The sequence below is a fragment of the Callorhinus ursinus genome, unplaced genomic scaffold, assembly GCF_003265705.2.
Source record: "Callorhinus ursinus isolate GAN/ISIS: 27379988/994484 unplaced genomic scaffold, GSC_fseal_2.0 scaffold12, whole genome shotgun sequence".
Lineage (NCBI taxonomy): Eukaryota > Metazoa > Chordata > Mammalia > Carnivora > Otariidae > Callorhinus > Callorhinus ursinus.
This window is the reverse complement of record NW_027397074.1, coordinates 69,663,437-69,684,056: the sequence shown is the minus strand read 5'-3', so window position 1 is coordinate 69,684,056 and position 20,620 is coordinate 69,663,437. Positions and strand designations below refer to the sequence as shown.

Genomic DNA, 20,620 nt, shown 5'->3' with positions numbered 1-20,620 from the left:
GCCTTCTCCCCGAGTGACGGGACGGCGACCCAACCGGCGCCTGAGCACGGGGCCGGCCTTCCTGCAGCCTCTTCCGCTCGCCGGCTGCGGCGCCTGGGACGGTTGCGGTGGGTCTGGGCGCTGGGAAGTCGTCCAAGATGATTAAAAAATTCGACAAGAAGGACGAGGAGTCTGGTACGCGCTGGGCTTCTGACGCCCACCCTCAGCCGCGGGGGCCCCTTCCCCGCCCGCCGCCACCTGCTCTCGGGGGCCGCGGACCTGAAGGCGTGGGCGCCGGTGTGCCAGGGGGCCGGAGTTGGAGCCCGCCCCTCCCTCCGCCCGGCTCCGCTCTGCCGCAGCCTGGGGCCTGCCCCTAGCCCCTCCCCCGGGCGCCGGAGCCTCCCCTCGGGTCGCGCGCTCGGGCCCCGCGCCCGCGCGCCGCGTCGGGCAGCTCGGCGGCCCCGCCCCCCGCTTCCGCCCCCCTCCCCCGGGCGCAGCCCCTCGGAGCCGCCTCCGCCGCGCTCGCCGGGGGTGGGCTGACCGCAGAGGAGGCGGGTCCACGGCGCGTGGCTGAGGGAGTGGGTTCGCGCGTGTGAGAACGGGGGAAGCTGGTAGTGGTAGGCCCAGAGTGGGTCTGGGCTCGACGGGACAGTATGTGCGTGCGTGTGTGTGTGTGTGTGTGTATGAACTTGGAAGTGCCTTGTACCTTCCAGTCTTCCCGGGGACCTTAACTCTGTCCGCTTCCCAGGAGGTTAAGACTGTCCCATGGTACATCGGCCATTCAGTGCTCAGGCATCCAAAAGTGAGTTGCGTCCATTCAGTGCTCAGGCATCCAAAAGTGAGTTGCGTCCAGAGCAAATGGGGAAGATGCCAAGCCACCTAAAAACAACAAAATCCCCCAAACTCCCAAACCAAAACCCCTCAGTGTTTGGTACTGCGCTCCCATGGTGTGGTCGAGGTTTGGGTTAGTAAATCTCCATGGCCCTTCCAGCTTGATAAGATTCTTTGCTAACTCTTTTCTGCTTCGCAGTAATTGTTGGAAACATGTAAGATAGTGCTTGCCTTTGGGGAAATCCAAAGGGCCCAGCCACAATCTCATTAATCTTAGCTGTGTGCACATGACATATACTTGTCACATTCGTGTGAAAAGCAGAGAGGGGAAGAAGACACTCATTTTGGGCAGGGATCCTGCAAAAGAGTACAAGATCTTCAATGACTAGCAATGACAGCTAGTTCCAAAATCAAAATGATTTTATTCAGTTTATATGTGTATTAGTAATGATTGTCACGGTGATATCCCAGTGGTCACTTAGATGAGCTATCCCAAGCATTCAATACCCTTCTGTAGACAATAAGTTTGTCTAGGACACCTCTTAAAGACATTTTTTGTTTATAATATAGGTAGTGGCTCCAATCCTTTCCGGCATCTGGAGAAGAGTGCTGTCTTACAGGAGGTATGACTTGGAAGTATGCTGTGTTCTTTTCTATTCCATTTTAGAATGGTGGGCAGAGAGCCCCTGGAATATGATGACCCAAAATAAGAATTGAGAAATGTAATATTGTGTTCGGAGAATACAGACTTGAGGCAAAAGGAAGACGGATTATTTATCCTAGGAGGATCTAGAGCTTATAAAATGCAAAAACATGTAGACTCTCCCACGCGCGTTGATAATTTTAAAATTCCAAAGAGGTGTTTAGTACAAGGTTACTGAAGGAAGTTGTAGACATTAAACTAATTGTATTCAAATGCTGTAGATAAGTGTTGTGATTCTTACTTAACACGTAAAACCCATAAAGTTGAAGTACTAGATCTAAGGGAAGGAGTTAGTGTGGAATGGAAAATCAAGACCATATTTAATAACGTATCATATACTGTGATAAATTGAAAACTGTAAACAATTAACATTATTTGGCTATTGTGATCAAAATATGTAATAGTCTATTTGATTAAAGTTGATTTTTTTTGTAATCTGTGATACAAATGATAGAAAATATACTATGTATAACAATTTTTTGTCCCATAGGCTCGTATATTCAATGAAACACCCATCAATCCAAGAAGATGTTTGCATATTCTTACAAAGATTCTTTACTTACTGAACCAGGTAAAGTATTTTGATTTTCCTCAGATTTGTTTCCTGGAATAGAAATACATAACATGCAGTGAAATACTTTCTGGAAAGTATAGTTATTTTTAAAAAATTCACTTAATTTAAAAATATACAGTGTTTGATTAAGGTAAAGATACATAAAACTTCTTGAGGACAAGGATTATGACATATACTTCTATTTTATTCATGAGGTACTAGACCAGCTAAGCACATAGTAGGTCTCAACATTGATTCAAATTTAACAATTACTAGTTAATGTTAAAACATGTTGTTTAGATTTGTTTAGAGGTCTTTATGTCCCTCCAAACATATAGTACAAAATCTTATACAAATTCCAGATAGATATTTTACTTTTTTTTGGAGGGGGAGGAGTATAATAGTGATGTTTTTCAAGCTTTGATTTTAATATTTAGATTACATATATATTATCCCTACTGTACCATGATTCTGAGCTTAACCATTTTGTGCCCTAATGTCCTTTTCTATAAATGGGGATTATGATAATGTCTGTTTTCTAAAGTTGTAATCATTCAATGAGATAACGTAAAGCACTGAGAATAATCCTGGACATGCACATTCAGGAATAGTTTTAATTCAGTCATTCAGCAAATATTTATAATATACCTGCCGATTCCTATGCACTGTTTTAGGCACTGGGGATATAGCAGACAAAACAAAAGTATTTGCTCTGATAGAACATAGATTCTGTTTGCTGTTATTGTTACTAATTTTATTTTTTCTTGTGTTTTTGTTTGTTTTGCGTCAGACTGAAAAAGTCTCATGAAATGTCTAGGACCTTAGAAAATGTGATTTTGTTTCTTAGATTCACACACACACGCACACCCAAAAACACATGTATATATACTTCAGGTGGTTTACATATGGTGTTATGAAGACCATGGTTTCCAATTTGAATTCCAAGAGAATATCTTATTTTTACTGTATTTCTTGACTGAAGACATGATGAAGATTTGTTGTTTGCAAATGTAGACTGAGCAACAAGTGCATGCTTGTACATAAAATATATTCTTGTACCAACATCATATCCTTCTGTGGTGGCATATTAGAAACATTTAAGGCAAAGTCAGTTTGATTTAATTTTTCATGGCACACATTGCATCCAGGTTGGCTAAATCCATTATATAAGCAGAGTTTCGAGTAGTTGAAGGTGGTGCAAAGTAGCATATACTTTTATATTGACCAGTACCTCTTTGATGGGCAACTCATGTTGAAACACTTCATTATCTTGATAAGGAAATTACCTGTATAATCTGATAAATAAACACAGTCAACTACATAAACAGGTTTGGGAACCTTAGTTTTATCTTTGGCCTAGTTCTTGGTATTGCTTTATGGAAAAATACTTTTAAGTTTCTACTGCAGCTGACCTACTCATATATTCTGAATTTCAAGTCCAAAAGTAGGGACTCAGGGTTTACTGATATGACAGAAAAGTGCCCGGACTTCTGTATGTTCACTAAGTATTTATGAAAGAGAGGGGAATCTCTTGCTGATGAGCACATTGGGTACTCTGATATAAGTAATTGTGAATTCTTATACTTTGTCTTTCATCCTCAACTTTTTAAAGTTTTTCATCAAAATTTGTTTATTCTTCTACCCATGACAAATAGATTGAAAACTAGTTATATTCCATGTGAGATCTTAAGCCCTGGGAAGTGATTGAGCCTAACACGTTATGAGGACTGCTTTTAATGAAATTGAATATTGACATGTTAATGTGTCAGGTGGTCTGTAATCCGGAATTTTTTGACTGTGAGTGAAATAGGTTATCTAACATCTTGCTACTTAAAAAAAAAATGTCATTCTCAGACTAGCAGCATTTGCATAACCAGGAGCTAGTTAGAAATGCAGAATTTCAGCCTTCACCCAGAGCTACTGAAGAAGATTCTGCATTTTGGCAAGATCCTCGGATGATTTATTAAGCATATTAAAGTTCTGATCCAAAGCATCATCCAAAGCCTGAGTTATATAACTAATCTGGTTCCTGCCTTTTGGTTGCCCACTTTTTACCGCATTTTCTGGGATTCCTAATATATAGTTCTTTACAATTTAATATTTATCGTGCTCCTATAATATGTCAGGCTTTGTGCTGGGCATTGGATTATAGAAATATAAAAGGTGTGAGCTCTGCTTGTAGGCAATGTAGTACTAACATGCCATTCTGATTAGGAACTCAATTTGCTACTACTTTCTACTTCATTGTAAATTGTGGTTCTCTAGGGAAATTAAAATAGTTCCTGCTAAAAGGTTAGAGACTACTATTCCAGAACGTTTATAGCATGGTGTGTGATATTGAATTATTTTAAATAAGGAGTGGACAAAATGGCCATATAGATTTATAAATTGAAAGCCAGAAAAATAGCACAGAGGCAGAATGTTTACAAAGAAATTTTTTCCCTGAATTTTAAAAGATTTTTGCAGAAATAAAGAGAAAATCCTTAATACACCTTTTTTTAAGTTTAAGAAATTGTTTTCAATTTTCCTTAGGGCGAACACTTTGGAACTACAGAAGCCACAGAAGCCTTCTTTGCAATGACTCGATTGTTTCAATCTAATGATGTAAGTCTTTTTATTTTATTCTTTTAGGCTGGAAGAGCTCCTTTTATTCTTTTTTTTTTTTAAAGATTTTATTTATTTATTCATGAGAGACAGAGAGAGAGAGGCAGAGGGAGAAGCAGGCTCCCAAGGAGCAGGGAGCCCGATGCGGGACTCGATCCCAGGACCCTGGGATCATGACCTGAGCCGAAGGCAGACGCTTAACCATCTGAGCCACCCAGACGCCCTCCTTTTATTCTTTTTCCCTGGGGAGCTTGGAGTGTTCCAAATTAGAAAAGGTCGCCTGAAATATTTCAAATTACTTAAACATTATTTATCTTCATAACATTTTCAAATGTTCATTAAAGGCCACATGAATGTGAAAGATTGACAGTATACAGCGTAAAGCTCTCCCCCTGCAGATCTCTCACGCAGTCATAAAAGCCGTTCATATCCAGCGTGTGGCATGCCACTGTGAAAGTCGGCCGGTGTGGAAGTCAGTGGACATAGCTGCCACATCTCTAAGTTCCCAGTCACGTTTCTGGTGGGCCTGGGGTTGCTGTTGATCAGCAGCAGGGCTGGCTGGTAAGAAGTGCCAGAGCAGCATGGGGAAGCGGACATGGGGTAGGGAAGAAGAAGTGTAAGGACAAACCAAAGCTGCCAGCCCCTCATTGTTTGTGTCTCACTGCCTTAAGCCACTCTGACTTTCAGAGCATAGTGTCTCTGCTGCTTTACTTCTGTTTTCTAAATGTGCTGCATATTTCTCTTTTGCCCAGCACTAGCTCAGAACCTACACGGGAGGGAGTTCTGGGAGATAGATAGACTTCCCAGCTTTCTGTTGATGTAAATTGTCCAAATCTTGCAGTATTTTTGGTATGTACTGCATATCTTCACCAGCCACATTTGGTGCACAACCTCCAGGAACTTCTAGGATTTGAGTGAGGTGAACATAGGTTATATGTCTGGATAATGATAAGATTTGGGAATAGGTCCTCAGGAACTCAGCAGTCTCTTGTAGGGCAACTGTCTCAGGTGAGGCCATTACACATTCTTCAGGCAAAGGGAGACTCATTTCCTCAGAGAATGAAGAGCCGCTTGTACTTGCAAAGGAGGCTTGGGGAATTTAGGGGTTCAAGGTACTCAGCTTCATCAGAATCTGCCCGTATGTCCCCATCCCAGTTTTCAGGGTCCCACTCCTTCCCAATCCAAAGTCTTCCCTTTAAGATGCCCCACAAGGTGTGTATTGAATTTTCATTGTCTTTCAGCCACATGGAGGGTTTGCTTTTCAGAATTCTCAGCGTTGTGTCCACATGACACAGGCTTTCTATTAAAGATGTTACAGAAGACTCTAGTCCCTTACCCAGACCTTGAGCGGTGAATTTCAAACTCTGGACTCATTTCTTTTACCAAGTTCTCCAGTGTACCTAGAAACAACTAACCCATTATATAACACATTTTTACAAAATATTCTATGGCAGCAACTGCTGGGTTACCCAAACCTTGTCTTCTATAGGTCCTTAATGATGTGCTTCTCTGCAGGTGTTGATTTAAGTATTTTGCCTCTGCGTGCCATGGACGACTAGTCTCCCCTTTACCACTGGAAACAGGGTCATTAATGCCTTTTATCGAATCAGAGAAGCAATTTTAGATTTCTATTGTTAAGGTCCTGTTTCCCTTTAATCACTTCCTGTACCAGAAATTCAGGGTTCAATCAGGGAAGCAGAACCACTGTGATTATTATAGATTTATATATTAGAGGAGTTAGACTTAGAAAGCCAGGCATTTCAGGCAGCTGGAGTAAGGTCACAGAGAGGGACTATTACAAAAGTTATGGAAGGCTGTTGCCTCTTTGTGGCTGTGTGAATTTGCAGCCCCAGGTTGCTGTTGCTCAGCGGGATGGCAATTGGAAAGAAGAGCGGGCCATGGAGCAGGGAAGAGACAGAGTGAGGACAAACTCGAAGCCTCTAGCACAGAGGTTGTATTAAGGAAAGAAGGCATGAAATAGTTTTCTGGGAAATGGATTGGGGAAATGTAGGTTGTTGGGCAGTACGAATGGCCCCTTGGAATTAGTGGTCATGAATTGAAAGTATTACCTGGTGGCTCAGTGAACATTTTTCTCCAGCTATAGGCTTCCGATTGCAGCATGGAACGGTTGGAGATTGGATTTAGTCAGAGTTAGGGTTTTGCCAGGTTAGTAAACAGAGGGAAGAGCAAAGAAGTTGAGTGATTGAAATATTAACTATGGAATCTGGTTAGGAGGCAAGTAAGAACAGGAGCTGATTGGGACAGTAAAAACTTGATCGGATCAATGGATTGATAGAGTGAAAGGGCTGTTGGAGTCAGGAGTGGTGCCTGGAGAGTGAAATGCTTGGAAATGAAATTATGAAAGGGATACTGTTATTGATGGGGGTGGCAGTGGAAGTGGGTGATTGCAAAAGGAAGGAGGACAGGATCCTGGTAGAAAAGTCAATTCTACCAAGTGGTTAGAGTTTCAGAAATACTGTCTGTATGGATATTAAAGTCACCATAATTATTACTGGGTTAATATTGGAGATAGTAATGGTGAACAAGGTACTAATATATATTTTTTTTAAATAAGGGAAGTAACTGGAAAGCTGTCTATGCAGACAGGAGTGGTGGCAGGTGATGCAGTCTGAAGGCATAATTTAAAGCCAGAGATTTTTAGGGGAGAACAAGTGAAGTGAAAGAAGGAAGTGTAGAGATTTTGAACAGGCAGTGAGCTTCCCCACCTGTAGTTTTGGTGGATGAGGGTTTAAAGGAGAGAAAACAGCCACCTTTGGGGAGGGCTGCGGGGGGGGGGGGAGTTCTCAGGGAGGAGCCAGGTTAGAGACAAGGTGGTAGAGGTTTTGGGATTCGAGAAGGATGGAGGACAGAGTCAGATTAGGTGCTTTTCTCAGCTGCATGGCAATAAGTGTCCAGGTGATGAATAATGACCAGGATATTTTAGGTTTTTGTAGTGACTGAGGTAAGGAGCCAGGTTGTACAGCATATGCTGTGATTCATTGTCATAGTCCCTTAGGCAGAATATGGAGATGAGGATGTGATTTTTGGGGGGAGGAGAGGGAGGTAGGGATTTTGCTGCAGCATTGGGGGGCTTCTTCCTTTTTCCAGCCATCCTTTACCAGAGGGTAATCACTATCTTGAGATTGATAACCTCCTATCAGTGTTTATATGTATTGCATATGTTTGTATCCATAATCTATACTTAGTGTTTTTGTGTGTTTAAAAACATAAGTAGGGATGCTCGGGTGGTTGTCAGTTAAGCATCTGCCTTTGGCTTGGGTTGTGATCCCAGGGTCCTGGGATTGAGCCTGCATTAGGCTTCCAGCTTAGCGGGGAGTCTGCTTCTCCCTCTCCCTCTGCCCCCACACCCCACTTGTGCTCTCTTTCTCCCTCTTTCAAATAAATAAATAAAATCTTTAAAAAATATATAAGTGATCAGAGGTGGCTGGGTGGCTCAATCAGTTAAACAGGCAACTCTTGATTTCGACTCAGGTCATCGTTTCAGGGTCCTGGGATCGAGCCCTGCGTCAGGCTCCATGCTGAATGCAGAGTCAGCTTGAGGATTTTCTCTCCCTCTCCCCCTGCTACCCCCGCCACTGTCTCTCCCTCTCTCTCTCTCTCTCTCAGATAAATGAATAAACCTTAGGAAAATATATAAGTGATCATATTATATTATTGCAGGGGTTTTTTTTGAGATTTTTAATTTATTTATTTGACAGAGAAGCAGCAAGGGAGGGAACACAAGCAGGGGGAGTGGGAGAGGGAGAAGCAGGCTCCCTGCCGAGCAAGGAGCCCGATGCGGGGCTCGATCCCAGGACCCTGAGATCATGACCCGAGCTGAAGGCAGATGCTTAATGACTGAATCAACCACGTGCCCCTATTTTTGCAGTTTTCAAAATTCATGTTTTCAAGATCAACCCTCTTGCTGCACATACTTCCGCTTTATTCAGTTTCACTGCTGCATGTGATCCCAGTGTGTTAATATACAGTATTTCTACTCATTTATCCATTCTCCCATTGGTAGATATGTGTGGCTTCCACTTCTTTGCTATTACAAGTGATATTATACGTAATGTTTATGTACATGTCTTGTGCACATAGTAAGAATTTTTCTGGGACAGATACCTACAGCTGGAATTTCTAGATAATATTTGATCTTATCAAATTGATCTTTGAATTAATCTTGCCCTAATTTACACAGACATTGCTTTAAATCCTTGTTCTGATAATAAGAAATTATGTTTGCCATTCAGAAGAATGTGAAATGGCATTTCTTTGTGGTTTTAATTTGCATTTTCATGATCATTGCTGAAATTGAAACTCTTCCCATGTTTAGTGGCCATTTTACTTTCCTCCTCTGTGAATTGTCTGTTCATATTCTTTGCTTATATTCCTCTTATTGACTTATAGGAAAATTTTTTTATTTTAGTATTTAAAAAAACAGCTTTATTGAGTATAACTTACATATTAATAAAATTCACCAATTTTAAGTGTGCAGTTCAGTGAGTTTTGACGAGTGTGTGGAGTCATGGAACCATCTCCACAGTCATGATCCAGAAACCTCTCATCACCTCAGAATGTGCCCCTGTATCCCTTAGTTGTCTGACTCCTCGCTCAGCCTCTAGCACCTAGAAGTCAGTGATCTACTTTCTGACAACACAGTTTTGCATTTTCTAGAATTTCACTTAATATTTAATCATATAGTATGTATCCTTTTATGACTTTTATGTCTTATTTCTTTCTCTGAGCTTACGGCTTTTGACACTGATCCAAGTCTTTGTGTGTAACAGCAGTTTTTCACTTTTATTGCTGAGTAGTATTCCATTGTATGGAGGTGGTCTAGTTTACTTATCCATTCACAAGTTAATGGTTATTTGAGTTATTTCCAGCTTATGGATATTATGAACAAAGCTGCTAACTATATTCAATAGAAGTCTTTGTGTGGACTTACTTTCATTTCCTTTGCTTAATATCTAGAAGTGTCATTGTTGGATTTGCATTTCCTTCATGATGAATGTATTAAGCAAATATATGCTTATCTGCCATCTGTATATCTTCCTTGGTGAAATGTCAGTTCAGATCTTTTACTTTGTTTAAAAAAATCATGTCATTTGTCCTCTTATTGAGTTGTAAGTTGTCTTTATATTTTCTGGATACAAGACCTTTATCAGATAGGTGTTTTGTACATATTTCCTCCCAGTGTGTTGCTTGCATTTTCATTCACTTATATTGTTGTCTTCTCCATTTACCAAAAAAAAAAAAAATATATATATATATATATATATATATATATATATATATAATTTTCATAGAGTAAAATCCACCTTTTTAGGGTATAGTTTTGTGACTTTTGACAAATACATACAGTAGTTATTATCACCATTGCAATCAAGATTTAGAATGTTTCCATCACTCCAAAAAGTTCCCTCCTGCCTCTACATATGATCTATTCTAACCATCCTCAGCCCCAGGCCACCACTGGTCTCTTCTTTCTGCATAGTTTTGCCTGTCTGGGAGGTCATAAAAATGTTATCAGACCACATGAAGCCTTCTGAGTCACTTAGCATAATGCATTTGATGTTTCTCTATGTTATTGTTTGCATCAGGAGTTTGCTTCTTTTTATTTCATTGTAGTATTCTATTATATGGATGTAACTCAATTTATCTGTTTGCCCTTTGAAGGATATTTAGTTTGTTACTAGGTTTTGGTGGTTACGAATAAAGTTGCTATAAATATTCATGTACAAATTTTTAAACATAAGTTTTTATTTCTCTTGGGTCAGTTCCTAGGAGTGGGATTGCTGGATCATATGTTTAACTTTGTAAGAAGCTGCCAACCTCTCTTCCATTTCCACCATCACTGTTTGAAAGTTCTAGTGACTGCATTCTGGCTAGGACTTGGTATTGTCTTTTTTTTGCATTTTTAAATTTGTTTCTTTTTTTTTTTTTTGACTGTTCCAGATGTGTGCTATATTTTATTTTATTTTATTTTTTTAAATTTTTTACTGTTATGTTAATCACCATACATTACATCATTAGTTCTTGATGTAGTGTTCCATGATTCATTGTTTGTGCATAACACCCAGTGCTCCACGTAGAACGTGCCCTCTTTAATACCCATCACCAGGCTAACCCATCCCCCACCCCCCTCCCCTCTAGAACCCTCAGTTTGTTTTTCAGAGTCCATCGTCTCTCATGGTTCGTCTCCCCCTCCGACTTACTCCCCTTCATTCTTCCCCTCCTGCTATCTTCTTCTTTTTCTTTTTTCTTAACATATATTGCATTATTTGTTTCAGAAGTACAGATCTGTGATTCAACAGTCTTGCACAATTCACAGTGCTCACCATAGCACATACCCTACCCAGTGTCCATCACCCAGCCACCCCATCCCTCCCACCTCCCTCCACTCCAGCAACCCTCAGTTTGTTTCCTGAGATTAAGAGTCTCTTATGGTTTGTCTCCCTCTCTCGTTTCGTCTTGTTTGATTTTTTCCTCTTTTCCCCTATGATCCTCTGCCTTGTTTCTCAAATTCCACATATCAGTGAGATCATATGATAATTGTCTTTCTCTGATTGACTTATTTCTCTTAGCCTAATTACCCTCCAGTTCCATTCACATTGTTGCAAATGGCAAGATTTCATTCTTTTTGATGGCTGCATAATATTTCATTGTGTGTGAGTGCGTGTGTGTGTATGTGTATACCGCATCTTCTTTATCCATTCATCATCTGTTGATGGACATCTAGGCTCTTTCCATAGTTTGCCTATTGTGGACATTGCTGCTATAAACATTAGGGTGCACGTGCCCCTTCGGATCACTACATTTGTATCTTTGGGGTAAATACTCAGTAGTGCAATTGCTGGGTCGTAGGGTAGCTCTATTTTCAACTTTTTGAGGAACCTCCATACTGTTTTCCAGAGTGGCTGCACCAGCTTGCATTCCCACCAACAGTGTAGGAAGGTTCCCCTTTCTCTACATCCTCGCCAACATCTGTCATTTCCTGACTTGTTACTTTTAGCCATTCTGACTGGTGTGAGGTGGTATCTCATTGAGGTTTTGATTTGTATTTCCCTGATGCTGAGTGATGTAGAGCACTTTTTCATGTGTCTGTTGGCCATTTGGATGTCTTTGCAGAAATGTCTGTTCACGTCTTCTGCCCATTTCTTGATTGGATTATTTGTTCTTTGGGTGTTGAGTTTGATAAGTTCTTTATAGATTTTGGATACGAGCCGTTTATCTGATATGTCATTTGCAAATATCTTCTCCCATTCTGTGGGTTGTCTTTTGGTTTTGTTGACTGTTTCCTTTGCTGTGCAAAAGCTTTTTATCTTCGGGTGCCTGGGTGGCTCAGTCATTAAGTATCTGCCTTTGGCTCAGTCGAGCCCCGCATCTGGCTCCCTGCTCAGCGGGAAGCCTGCTTTTCTCTCTCCCACTCCCCCTGCTTGTGTTCCCTCTCTTGCTGTTTCTCTCTCTGTCAAATAAATAAAATCTTTTTTAAAAAAAAGCTTTTTATCTTGATGATGTCCCAGTAGTTAATTTTTGCCCTTGCTTCCCTTGACTTTGGCGATGTGTCTAGGAAGAAGTTGCTGTGACTGAGGTCGAAGAGGTTGCTGCTTGTGTTCTCAAGGATTTTGATGGATTCCTGTCTCACATTTAGGTCTTTCATCCATTTTGAGTCTATTTTTGAGTGTGGTATAGGAAATGGTCCTGTTTCATTCTTCTGCACGTGGTTGTCCAATTTTCCCAACAACATTTGTTGAAGAGACTGTCTTTTTTCAGTTGGACATTCTTTCCTGCTTTGTCGTCTATAGACTTGAGGGTCCATTTCTGGGCTCTCTGTTCTGTTCCATTGATCTATGTGTCTGTTTTTATGTCAGTACCATACTGTCTTGATGATGACAGCTTTGTAATAGAGCTTGAAGTCCAGAATTGTGATGCCACCAGCTTTGCTTTTCTTTTTCAACCCTCCTCTGGCTATTCAGCGTCTTTTCTGGTTCCATACAAATTTTAGGACTATTTGTTCCATTTCTGTGAAAAAAGTTGATGGTATTTTGATAGGGATTGCATTAAATGTATAGATTGCTCTAGATAGCATAGACATTTTCACAATATTTATTCTTCCAATCCATGAGCATGAAACATTTTTCCATTTCTTTGTGTCTTCCTCGGTTTCTTTCATGAGTATTCTATAGTTTTCTGAGTACCGATTCTTTGCCTCTTTGGTTAGATTTATTCCTAGGTTTTGGGTGCAGTTCTAAATGGGATCAACTCCTTAATTTCTCTTTCTTCTGTCTTGGTGGTGTATAGAAATGGAACTGATTTCTGTGCATTGATTTTATATCCTGCCACTTTACTGAATTCCTGTATGAGTTGTAGCAGTTTTGGGGTAGAGTCTTTTGGGTTTTCCACATAAAGTAACGTATCATCTGCAAAGAGCGAGAGTTTGACTTCTTCTTTGCTGATTTGGATGCTTTTCATTTATTTTTGTTGTCTGATTGTTAAGGCTAGGACTTCTAGTACTGTGTTGAATAGGAGTGGGTGATAGTGGACATCCCTGCCATGTTCCTGACCTTAGGGGATAGTTTTTCCCATTGAGAATGGGAAAAAAAAAACCCACAGTGTTTTTTATAGATGGCTTTTACGATATTGAGGTATGTACCCTCTGTCCCTACACTGTGAAGAGTTTTCATCAAGAAAGGATGCTGTACTTTGTCAAATGCTTTTTCTGCATCTATTGAGAGGATCATATGGTTCTTGTTCTTTCTTTTATTAATGTATTGTATCACGTTGATTGATTTGTGGATGTTGAAACCAACCTTGCAGCCCAGGAATAAATCCCACTTGGTCGTGGTGAATAATCCTTTCAATGTACTGTTGGATCCTGTTGGCTAGTATTTTGGTGAGAATTTTTGCATCCATGTTCATCAGGGATATTGGTCTGTAATTCTCCTTTTTGATGAGGTCTTTGTCTGGTTTTGGGATCAAGGTAATACTGGCCTCATAAAATGAGTTTGGATGTTTTCCTTCCAGTTCTATTTTTTGGAACAGTTTCAGAAGAATAGGTATTAATTCTTTAAATATTTGGAAGAATTCCCCTGGGAAGCCATCTGGCCCTGGGCTCTTGTTTGTTGGGAGATTTTTGATGACTGCTTCAATTTCCTTGCTGGTTATAGGTCTGTTCAGGTTTTCAATTTCTCCATTTCAATTTTGGTAGTTTACATGTCTCTAGGAATGCATCCATTTCTTCAAGATTGCCTAATTTGTTGGCATATAGTTGCTCATAATATGTTCTTATAATTGTATTTCTTTGGTGTTGGTTGTGATCTCTCCTCTTCCATTCATGATTTTATTTATTTGGGTCCTTTCTCTTCTCTTTTTCATAAGTCTGGCCAGGGGTTTATCAGTCTTACTAATTCTTTCAAAGAACCAGCTCCTAGTTTCGTTGATCTGTTCTGTTCTTTTGGTTTCTATTTCATTGATTTCTGCTCTGATCTTTATTAATAATTTCTCTTCTCCTTCTGGGCTTAGGCTTTTCTTTCTCCAGCTCCTTTAGGTGTAGAGTTAGGTTGTGTATTTGAGACCTTTCTTGTTTCTTGAGAAAGGCTTGTATTGCTATATACTTTCCTCTCCGGACTGCCTTTGCTGCATCCCAAAGATTTTGAACAGTTGTGTTTTCATTTTCATTTGTTTCCATGAATTTTTAAAATTCTTCTTTAATTTCCTGGTTGACCCATTCATTCTTTAGTAGGATGCTCTTTAGCCTCCATGTATTTGAGTTCTTTCCAACTTTGCTCTTGTGATTGAGTTTGAGTTTCAAAGCACTGTGGTCTGAAAATATGCAGGGAATGATCCAAATCTTTTGGTACCAGTTGAGACCTGATTTGTAACCCAGGATGTGATCTATTCTGGAGACTGTTCCATGTGCCCTAGAGAAGAATATGTATTCTGTTGCTTTGGGATGGAATGTTCTGAATATATCTGTGAAGTCCGTCTGGTCCAGTGTGTTATTTAAATCCCTTATTTCCTTATTGATCTTTTGCTTAGATGATCTGTCCATTTCAGTGAGGGGGGTGTTAAAGTCCCCTGCTACTACTGTATTATTGTTGATGTGTTTCTTTGATTTTGTTATTAATTGGCTTATATAATTGGCTGCTCCCATGTTAGGGGCATAAATATTTACAATTGTTGGATCTTCTTGTTGGATAGACTCTTTATGTACGATATAGTGCCCTTCCTCATCTCTTATAGTCTTTGGTTTAAAATCTAATTTGTCTGATATAAGGATTGCCACCCCAGCTTTCTTTTGATGTCCATTAGCATGGTAAATCGTTCTCCACCCTCTCACTTTAAATCCGTAGGTTTCTTTGGAGGAGTCTCTTGCAGACAGCATATAGATGGCTCTTGTTTTTTTTGTCCAATCTGATACCCTGTATGTTTTGATTAGGGCATTTAGCCCATTTACATTCAGGGTAACTATTGAAAGATATGAATTTAGTGCCATGGTATTGCCTGTAAGGTGATTGTTACTATAAATTGTCTCTGTTCCTTTCTGGTCTATGTTACTTTTAGGCTCTTTCTTTGCTTAGAGGACCCCTTTCAATATTTCTTGTAGGACTTGTTTGGTGATCACAAATTCTTTTAGTTTTTGTTTGTCCTGGAGGCTTTTTATCTCTCCTATTTTCAATGACAGCCTGTCTGGATATAGTATTTTTGCCTGCATATTTTTCTTGTTTAGTGCCCTGAATATATCATGCCAGTCTGCCAGGTCTCTGTGGCTAGGTCTGCTGCTAATCTAATGTTTCTACCATTGTAGGTTACAGACCTCGTGACCTGAGCTGTTTTCAGGATTTTCTCTTTGTCTCTGAGATTTTTAAGTTTTACTATTAGATGTCAGGGTGTTGACTTATTTTTATTGATTTTGAGGGGGGTTCTCTGTGCCTCCTGGATTTTGATGCCTCTTTACTTCCCCAGATTAGGGAAGTTCTCCACTAAAATTTGCTCCAGTATACCTTCTGCCCCGTCTCTATCTTCTTCTTCTGGGATCCCAGTTATTCTAATATTGTTTTGCCTTATGGTATCACTTATCTCTTGAATTCTCCCCTCGTGATCCAGTAGTTGTTTATCTTTTTTTCCCACTTCTTTATTCTTCATCATTTGGTCTTCTATATCACTTATTCTCTCGTCTGCCTCATTTATGCTAGCAGTTAGAGCCTCCATTTTTGATTGCACCTGATTAATAGCCTTTTTGATTTGGACTTGGTTAGATTTTATTTCTCCAGAAAGGGATCCTCTAGTATCGTCTATGCTTTTTTCAAGCCCAGCTAGTATCTTTATAATCGTCATTCTGAACTCTAGTTCTGACATCTTACTAATGTCCCTGTTGATTAGGGTCCCTGGCCGTCAGTACTGCCTCTTGTTCTTTTTTTTGAGGTGAATTTCTGCATTTTGTCATTTTGTCCAGAGAAGAATAGGTGAATGAGAGAACAAAATGCTAAAAGAGTAACAACAACCCTAGATAAATATACACTAAACAAATCAGAAGAGACCCAAAACCGGGGGAAAAGAAAAAGGGAAAAAAAAAAAAGAATATGATCAGGTTGGTGAGTAGAACAAAGCCACACACTAGATTTTGGGTGTATTTTGGTCTGTTAGAAGAAACTGTATCCCAAAATTTTAAAGAAAGAAAGGCTTATACGTATACAAAAAATAAGGTTAAATACAATGAAGGGATAGAATATGACTATAAAAATGAAAATTAAAAAAGATTTTAAAAAAAGGAATTGATAAGATATTGGTTGAAAAGGAAAGAAGAAAAATTTAAAAAAAAGAAATAGAAAAAAAAATAAGGAAAATTTAAAAAATTAACTTTGAAAGACTAAAGAATCATGGGAAAAAAGCCATGAATTCTATGTACTGTATTCTCCTAGCGCTGGAGTTCTGTCATTCTCATTGATGGGTAAACTTGGTCTTGGCTGGCTGTTCTTGCTGATCTTCTGGGGGAGGGGCCTGTCGCAGTGGTTCTCAGATGTCTTTGCCCAAGACGGAATTGCCCCGCCGTTGCCGGGGCGCCGGGCTAAGTCAGCTGCTCAGGTTTGCTCTCGGGAGCTTTTGTTCCCTGCAAGCTTTCCCTACAGCTTTGGAGGATGAGAGTGAAAACGACGGCCTCCCAATCTCGCCTGGAGGAGCCGAGAACTTGGGGCTCCACTCCTCAGTGTGCCCCCAGAGAAAAGCAGTCAATCTCTCCGGTCTCCCTGGTATCCCGCCGCACTCCATGCTCACCCGGCCTGTGGCCGAGCGTTTCTGTCTCTGGCACACGACACCGTGTGGAGTCTCCAAACCCAGCAGATCCCTGTGGTGCGCTCCCATGCCGCTCCTCCCAGGGGAGGAAGGGGAGTCTCCCCGGATCTGCCGCTTGTTGCGTCCCTGCTGGAGGAGCAGTGGCCCGACTGTCAGCGATCACAGTTCATGGCAACCCCAAGCTGAGAGCCCGCGCCTCGGCTCCGTCTCTGCAGCTAGCTTCCCCGCTCCGATACCTTGGAGCTCTGCTGCACTCAGGCACCCCTGGTCTTCCTGTGACCCCAAGGGTCCTGAGACCACACCGTCCCAGCGACGGTTCCACCCACCGCTTAGCCCCTGGAGCGACGTCCCTCAGCGGAGCCGACTTCTAAAAGTTCCGATTTTGTGCTCCGATGCTCTATCACTTGCCAGTATTGGCTGCCGGAGGCTCTCTCCGGAATATCGCCTGGGACTCACTTCTTCCCACGTCCTACCTTCCAGAAAGTGGTCGCTTTTCTGTTCCTGGAATTGCTGCTATTCTTTTTTCGATCTGTTGAGTTTGTAGGTGTTCAGAATGGCTTGATAACTATCTGGCTGAATTCCTGGGACCAGACGAAATTTAGGTCTCCTACTCCTCCGCCATCTTTCTCACTCCTCTCTTTGTAGTTTCAATTTGCATTTCCCTAATGACTAATAATCTCAAACATCTTTTAGTGTGGTTTTTTTGCTTTATATATATATCCATGCTGAAGGATCTATTCATATCTTTTGCCCCTTTTTAATAATTTGGTTGGATATTTTCTTATTTTTTATTTTTGAGAAGTCTGTGTATTCTGGATACAAGTCCTTTATCAGATATGTTTCTTAAATATTTTATTCCAGTCTGTAGCTTGTTTTTTTCATTTTTTAGTCTTTAAAGGAACAGAAGTTTTAAATTTTGATGAAGCCGAGTTTATGGATTATGCCTCTGATCTGTATTAGAAATCTTTGCCTAACCCAGCATCACAAAGATTTTCTCCTATGCTTTTTTTCTAGGCATTTTGATCCATTTTGAATTAATTTTTGTATTTGGTGTTAGGTAAGGGTTGTATTCCTTTTCCTCCTTTCACCACCTCTTCCTTTTCCTCCTACTTTATTTTCTCGACAAATGGTACTGGAATAGTTGCATATTAATATGGAAGGAGGAGGAAGAGGTGATGATTGAGTTACATTGAAACACATTAGAATATTCTGTTTTGTTTCATTGATCTGTATCTTTATTCTTATTCCAGTACCACACCGTCTCGATGACTATACGTTTATAGTAAGTTTTAAATCAGGTAGTGCGTGTGTTCCTTTTTTTTCCTTTTTCAAAAGGTTTGGGTCTTCTAGGTTCTTTGCCTTTCTGTATGAATTTTTAGAATCAGCTTCCGTTTCTATTTTTTGAAGTCTGCTGGAACTTTGATGGGGATTACATTGAATCTGAAGATCAATTTGAGGAGAATTGACATTTAAACATTGTGTTTTTTGTTCCACAAACATGGTATTTATCTCCTCTTATTCAGGTCTCTTTAATTTCTGTCAGCAGTATTATAGCTTTCAGCATACAAGTCTTATACATATTTTGTGAATTTATCCCTAAAGTAGTTAAGATTTTAAAAATACTATTGTATTTGTTTTGTTTGTAAGTAGTTTTAGAAATTAAATTGGTTCTTGCATATTCCTGTGATTTTGTTAAATTCATTTATTCTAGGAGTATTTTGGAAGATTCCTTAGAATTTACTTTTTCCTTTTCAGTCTGTATGCCTTTGATTTATTTATCTTACCTTACTGTCTTCTTGCACTATTGTACAATATAAATAGAAGTGATGATAGGGATCATCCTTGTTTTGTTCTTGATCTTAGGGTGAAGGTATTTAATCTTTCACCAGTAAGTAAGGTGCTAGCACTTAAGTTTTTCATAAATGGCCTTTATCAGCTTGAGGAAGTTCCATTCTATTCCTAGTTTGCTGAGAGATTGTGTGTGTGTGTGTGTGTGTGTGTGTGTGTGTGTGTGTGTGTGTATAAGTATTGAATTTTGTCAAATGATTTTTTTATATCCATTGGATTATCATGGCTTTTCTTTTTCAGTATGTTAATATGGTGAGATGCATTTATTCATTATTCTGGAAAATAGAAAGTCTTTCATTTTTGTTTGTTAAAGTTTGTTAAGGATTTTTGAGTGTGGTCATGAAATATGTACTTTTTTCTTATAATATTTTTGTCTGGATTTTGTATTTGGATAATGCTGGCCTTGTAAGATGAATTGGGAAGTCTTTCTTCCTTTCTTCCTCTTCTCGTTTCTGGAAGTGTTTTTGTAGAATCATCATTAATTTTTCCTGAAGTGTTCGATGGAGTTCAATATTAAAGCCATCTTTTTTTTTCTTTTAGAGGGAAGAGAGGGGTGAAGGGAGAGGGAGAAAGAGAATCTTTTTTTTTTAATATTTTGTTTATTTATTTGACAGAGAGAGAGTGAGCAAGAGAGGGAACACAAACGGGGAGTGGGAGAGGGAGAAGCAGGCTTTCCGCTGAGCAGGGAGCCCAATGCGGGGCTCAATCCCAGGACCCTGGGTTCATGACCTGAGCCAAAGGCAGACGCTTAATGACTGAGCCACCCAGGCACCCCAAGAAAGAGAATCTTAAGCAGGCTCCATGCCCAGTACCTGCGGAGCCAACTAGGGGCTCGATGTCACAACCCTGAGATCATGACCTGAGCCAAAATCCAGAGTCAGACTCTTAATCTACTGAGCCACTCACATGCCCCAAAACTGTCTTATTTAAGGGAAGATTTTTGAAAATTAACTCCATTAAAAAGAAATAGATATGGTACTATTCAGATTATTTATCTTCTTCAGTGAGGTCTGGTAGTTCGTGTCTTTCAAGGCGTTTATCCATTTCATGGAAGTCGTTGAACTTTGTTTCCTTAAAACTGTTCATGATATTCTCTTATTTTTTTTAGTGTTTGTAGGATCTGTAGTAATGTCTTTTCTTTCATTCTGATAGTGGTAAATTGCTTTTTTCTATTCCTGGGAAGTTTATCTAGACCTTTATAAACTTTATCGATCTCTTCACACAACCAGCTTTTTGTTTCATTGACTTTTCTCTATTAATTGTTTTTTTCTTTCAAACTAATTGTGCAAAAAAATAGAATGCTGAAAAGTCATGCCATAAGAAGGGGGAGAAAAAGAAAGAAAGATCAATCAAGAAGGACAAACATAAATCATACAATAAGATGGTAAATATAGACCCAAATATATTACTATCTACATTAAATGTAAATGAAGAACACAAAAAACATTTATAAAAATCAACTATATACAGAGCCATAATTCAAGATGCAACAAATTTTTAAAGGAATGAAATTGTACAGATTGTGTTCTCTAATTAAAATGGATTGGTGTTGGAATTGAATAATAAAAGAGTCCCTAGGTAATTCACAAAATGTTTTGATATTAAAAACATATTTCTGTTTGTTTCTAGCCATGATGCAGTTAAGGGGTTAGGTTTGTCCTGCTGCTGCAAATACCTAGAAAATCAAACAAAATATATTAAGTAGTTTTCAGACATTAGATTAACAGGCATCCCAGGATTATGATCCGAAGAAAAAGAAAAACAAAGTGAGCCCTAGGATTGCATTAGCTCATTGCCCAGAGGCA

At 39.7% G+C, this 20,620-nt stretch overlaps 1 protein-coding gene across 2 annotated transcripts in view; it reads left to right on the top strand.

The window, feature by feature from the left end:
• Window positions 1-31: 31 nt before the first annotated feature.
• The window catches only part of COPG2 (COPI coat complex subunit gamma 2), a 95,590-nt gene continuing 75,001 nt past the window's right edge, over window positions 32-20,620 (top strand). Inside the window, exons 1-4 of one of the 2 annotated variants that reach the window (XM_025854914.2) lie at window positions 32-174; window positions 1,381-1,433; window positions 2,004-2,084; window positions 4,599-4,670. In XM_025854914.2, the coding sequence (XP_025710699.1) occupies window positions 138-174; window positions 1,381-1,433; window positions 2,004-2,084; window positions 4,599-4,670 (243 nt within the window). In that variant the 5' untranslated portion in view covers window positions 32-137. The remainder of the gene's footprint in view (window positions 175-1,380; window positions 1,434-2,003; window positions 2,085-4,598; window positions 4,671-20,620) is intronic. The other variant, XM_073899207.1, reaches the window with a different exon arrangement.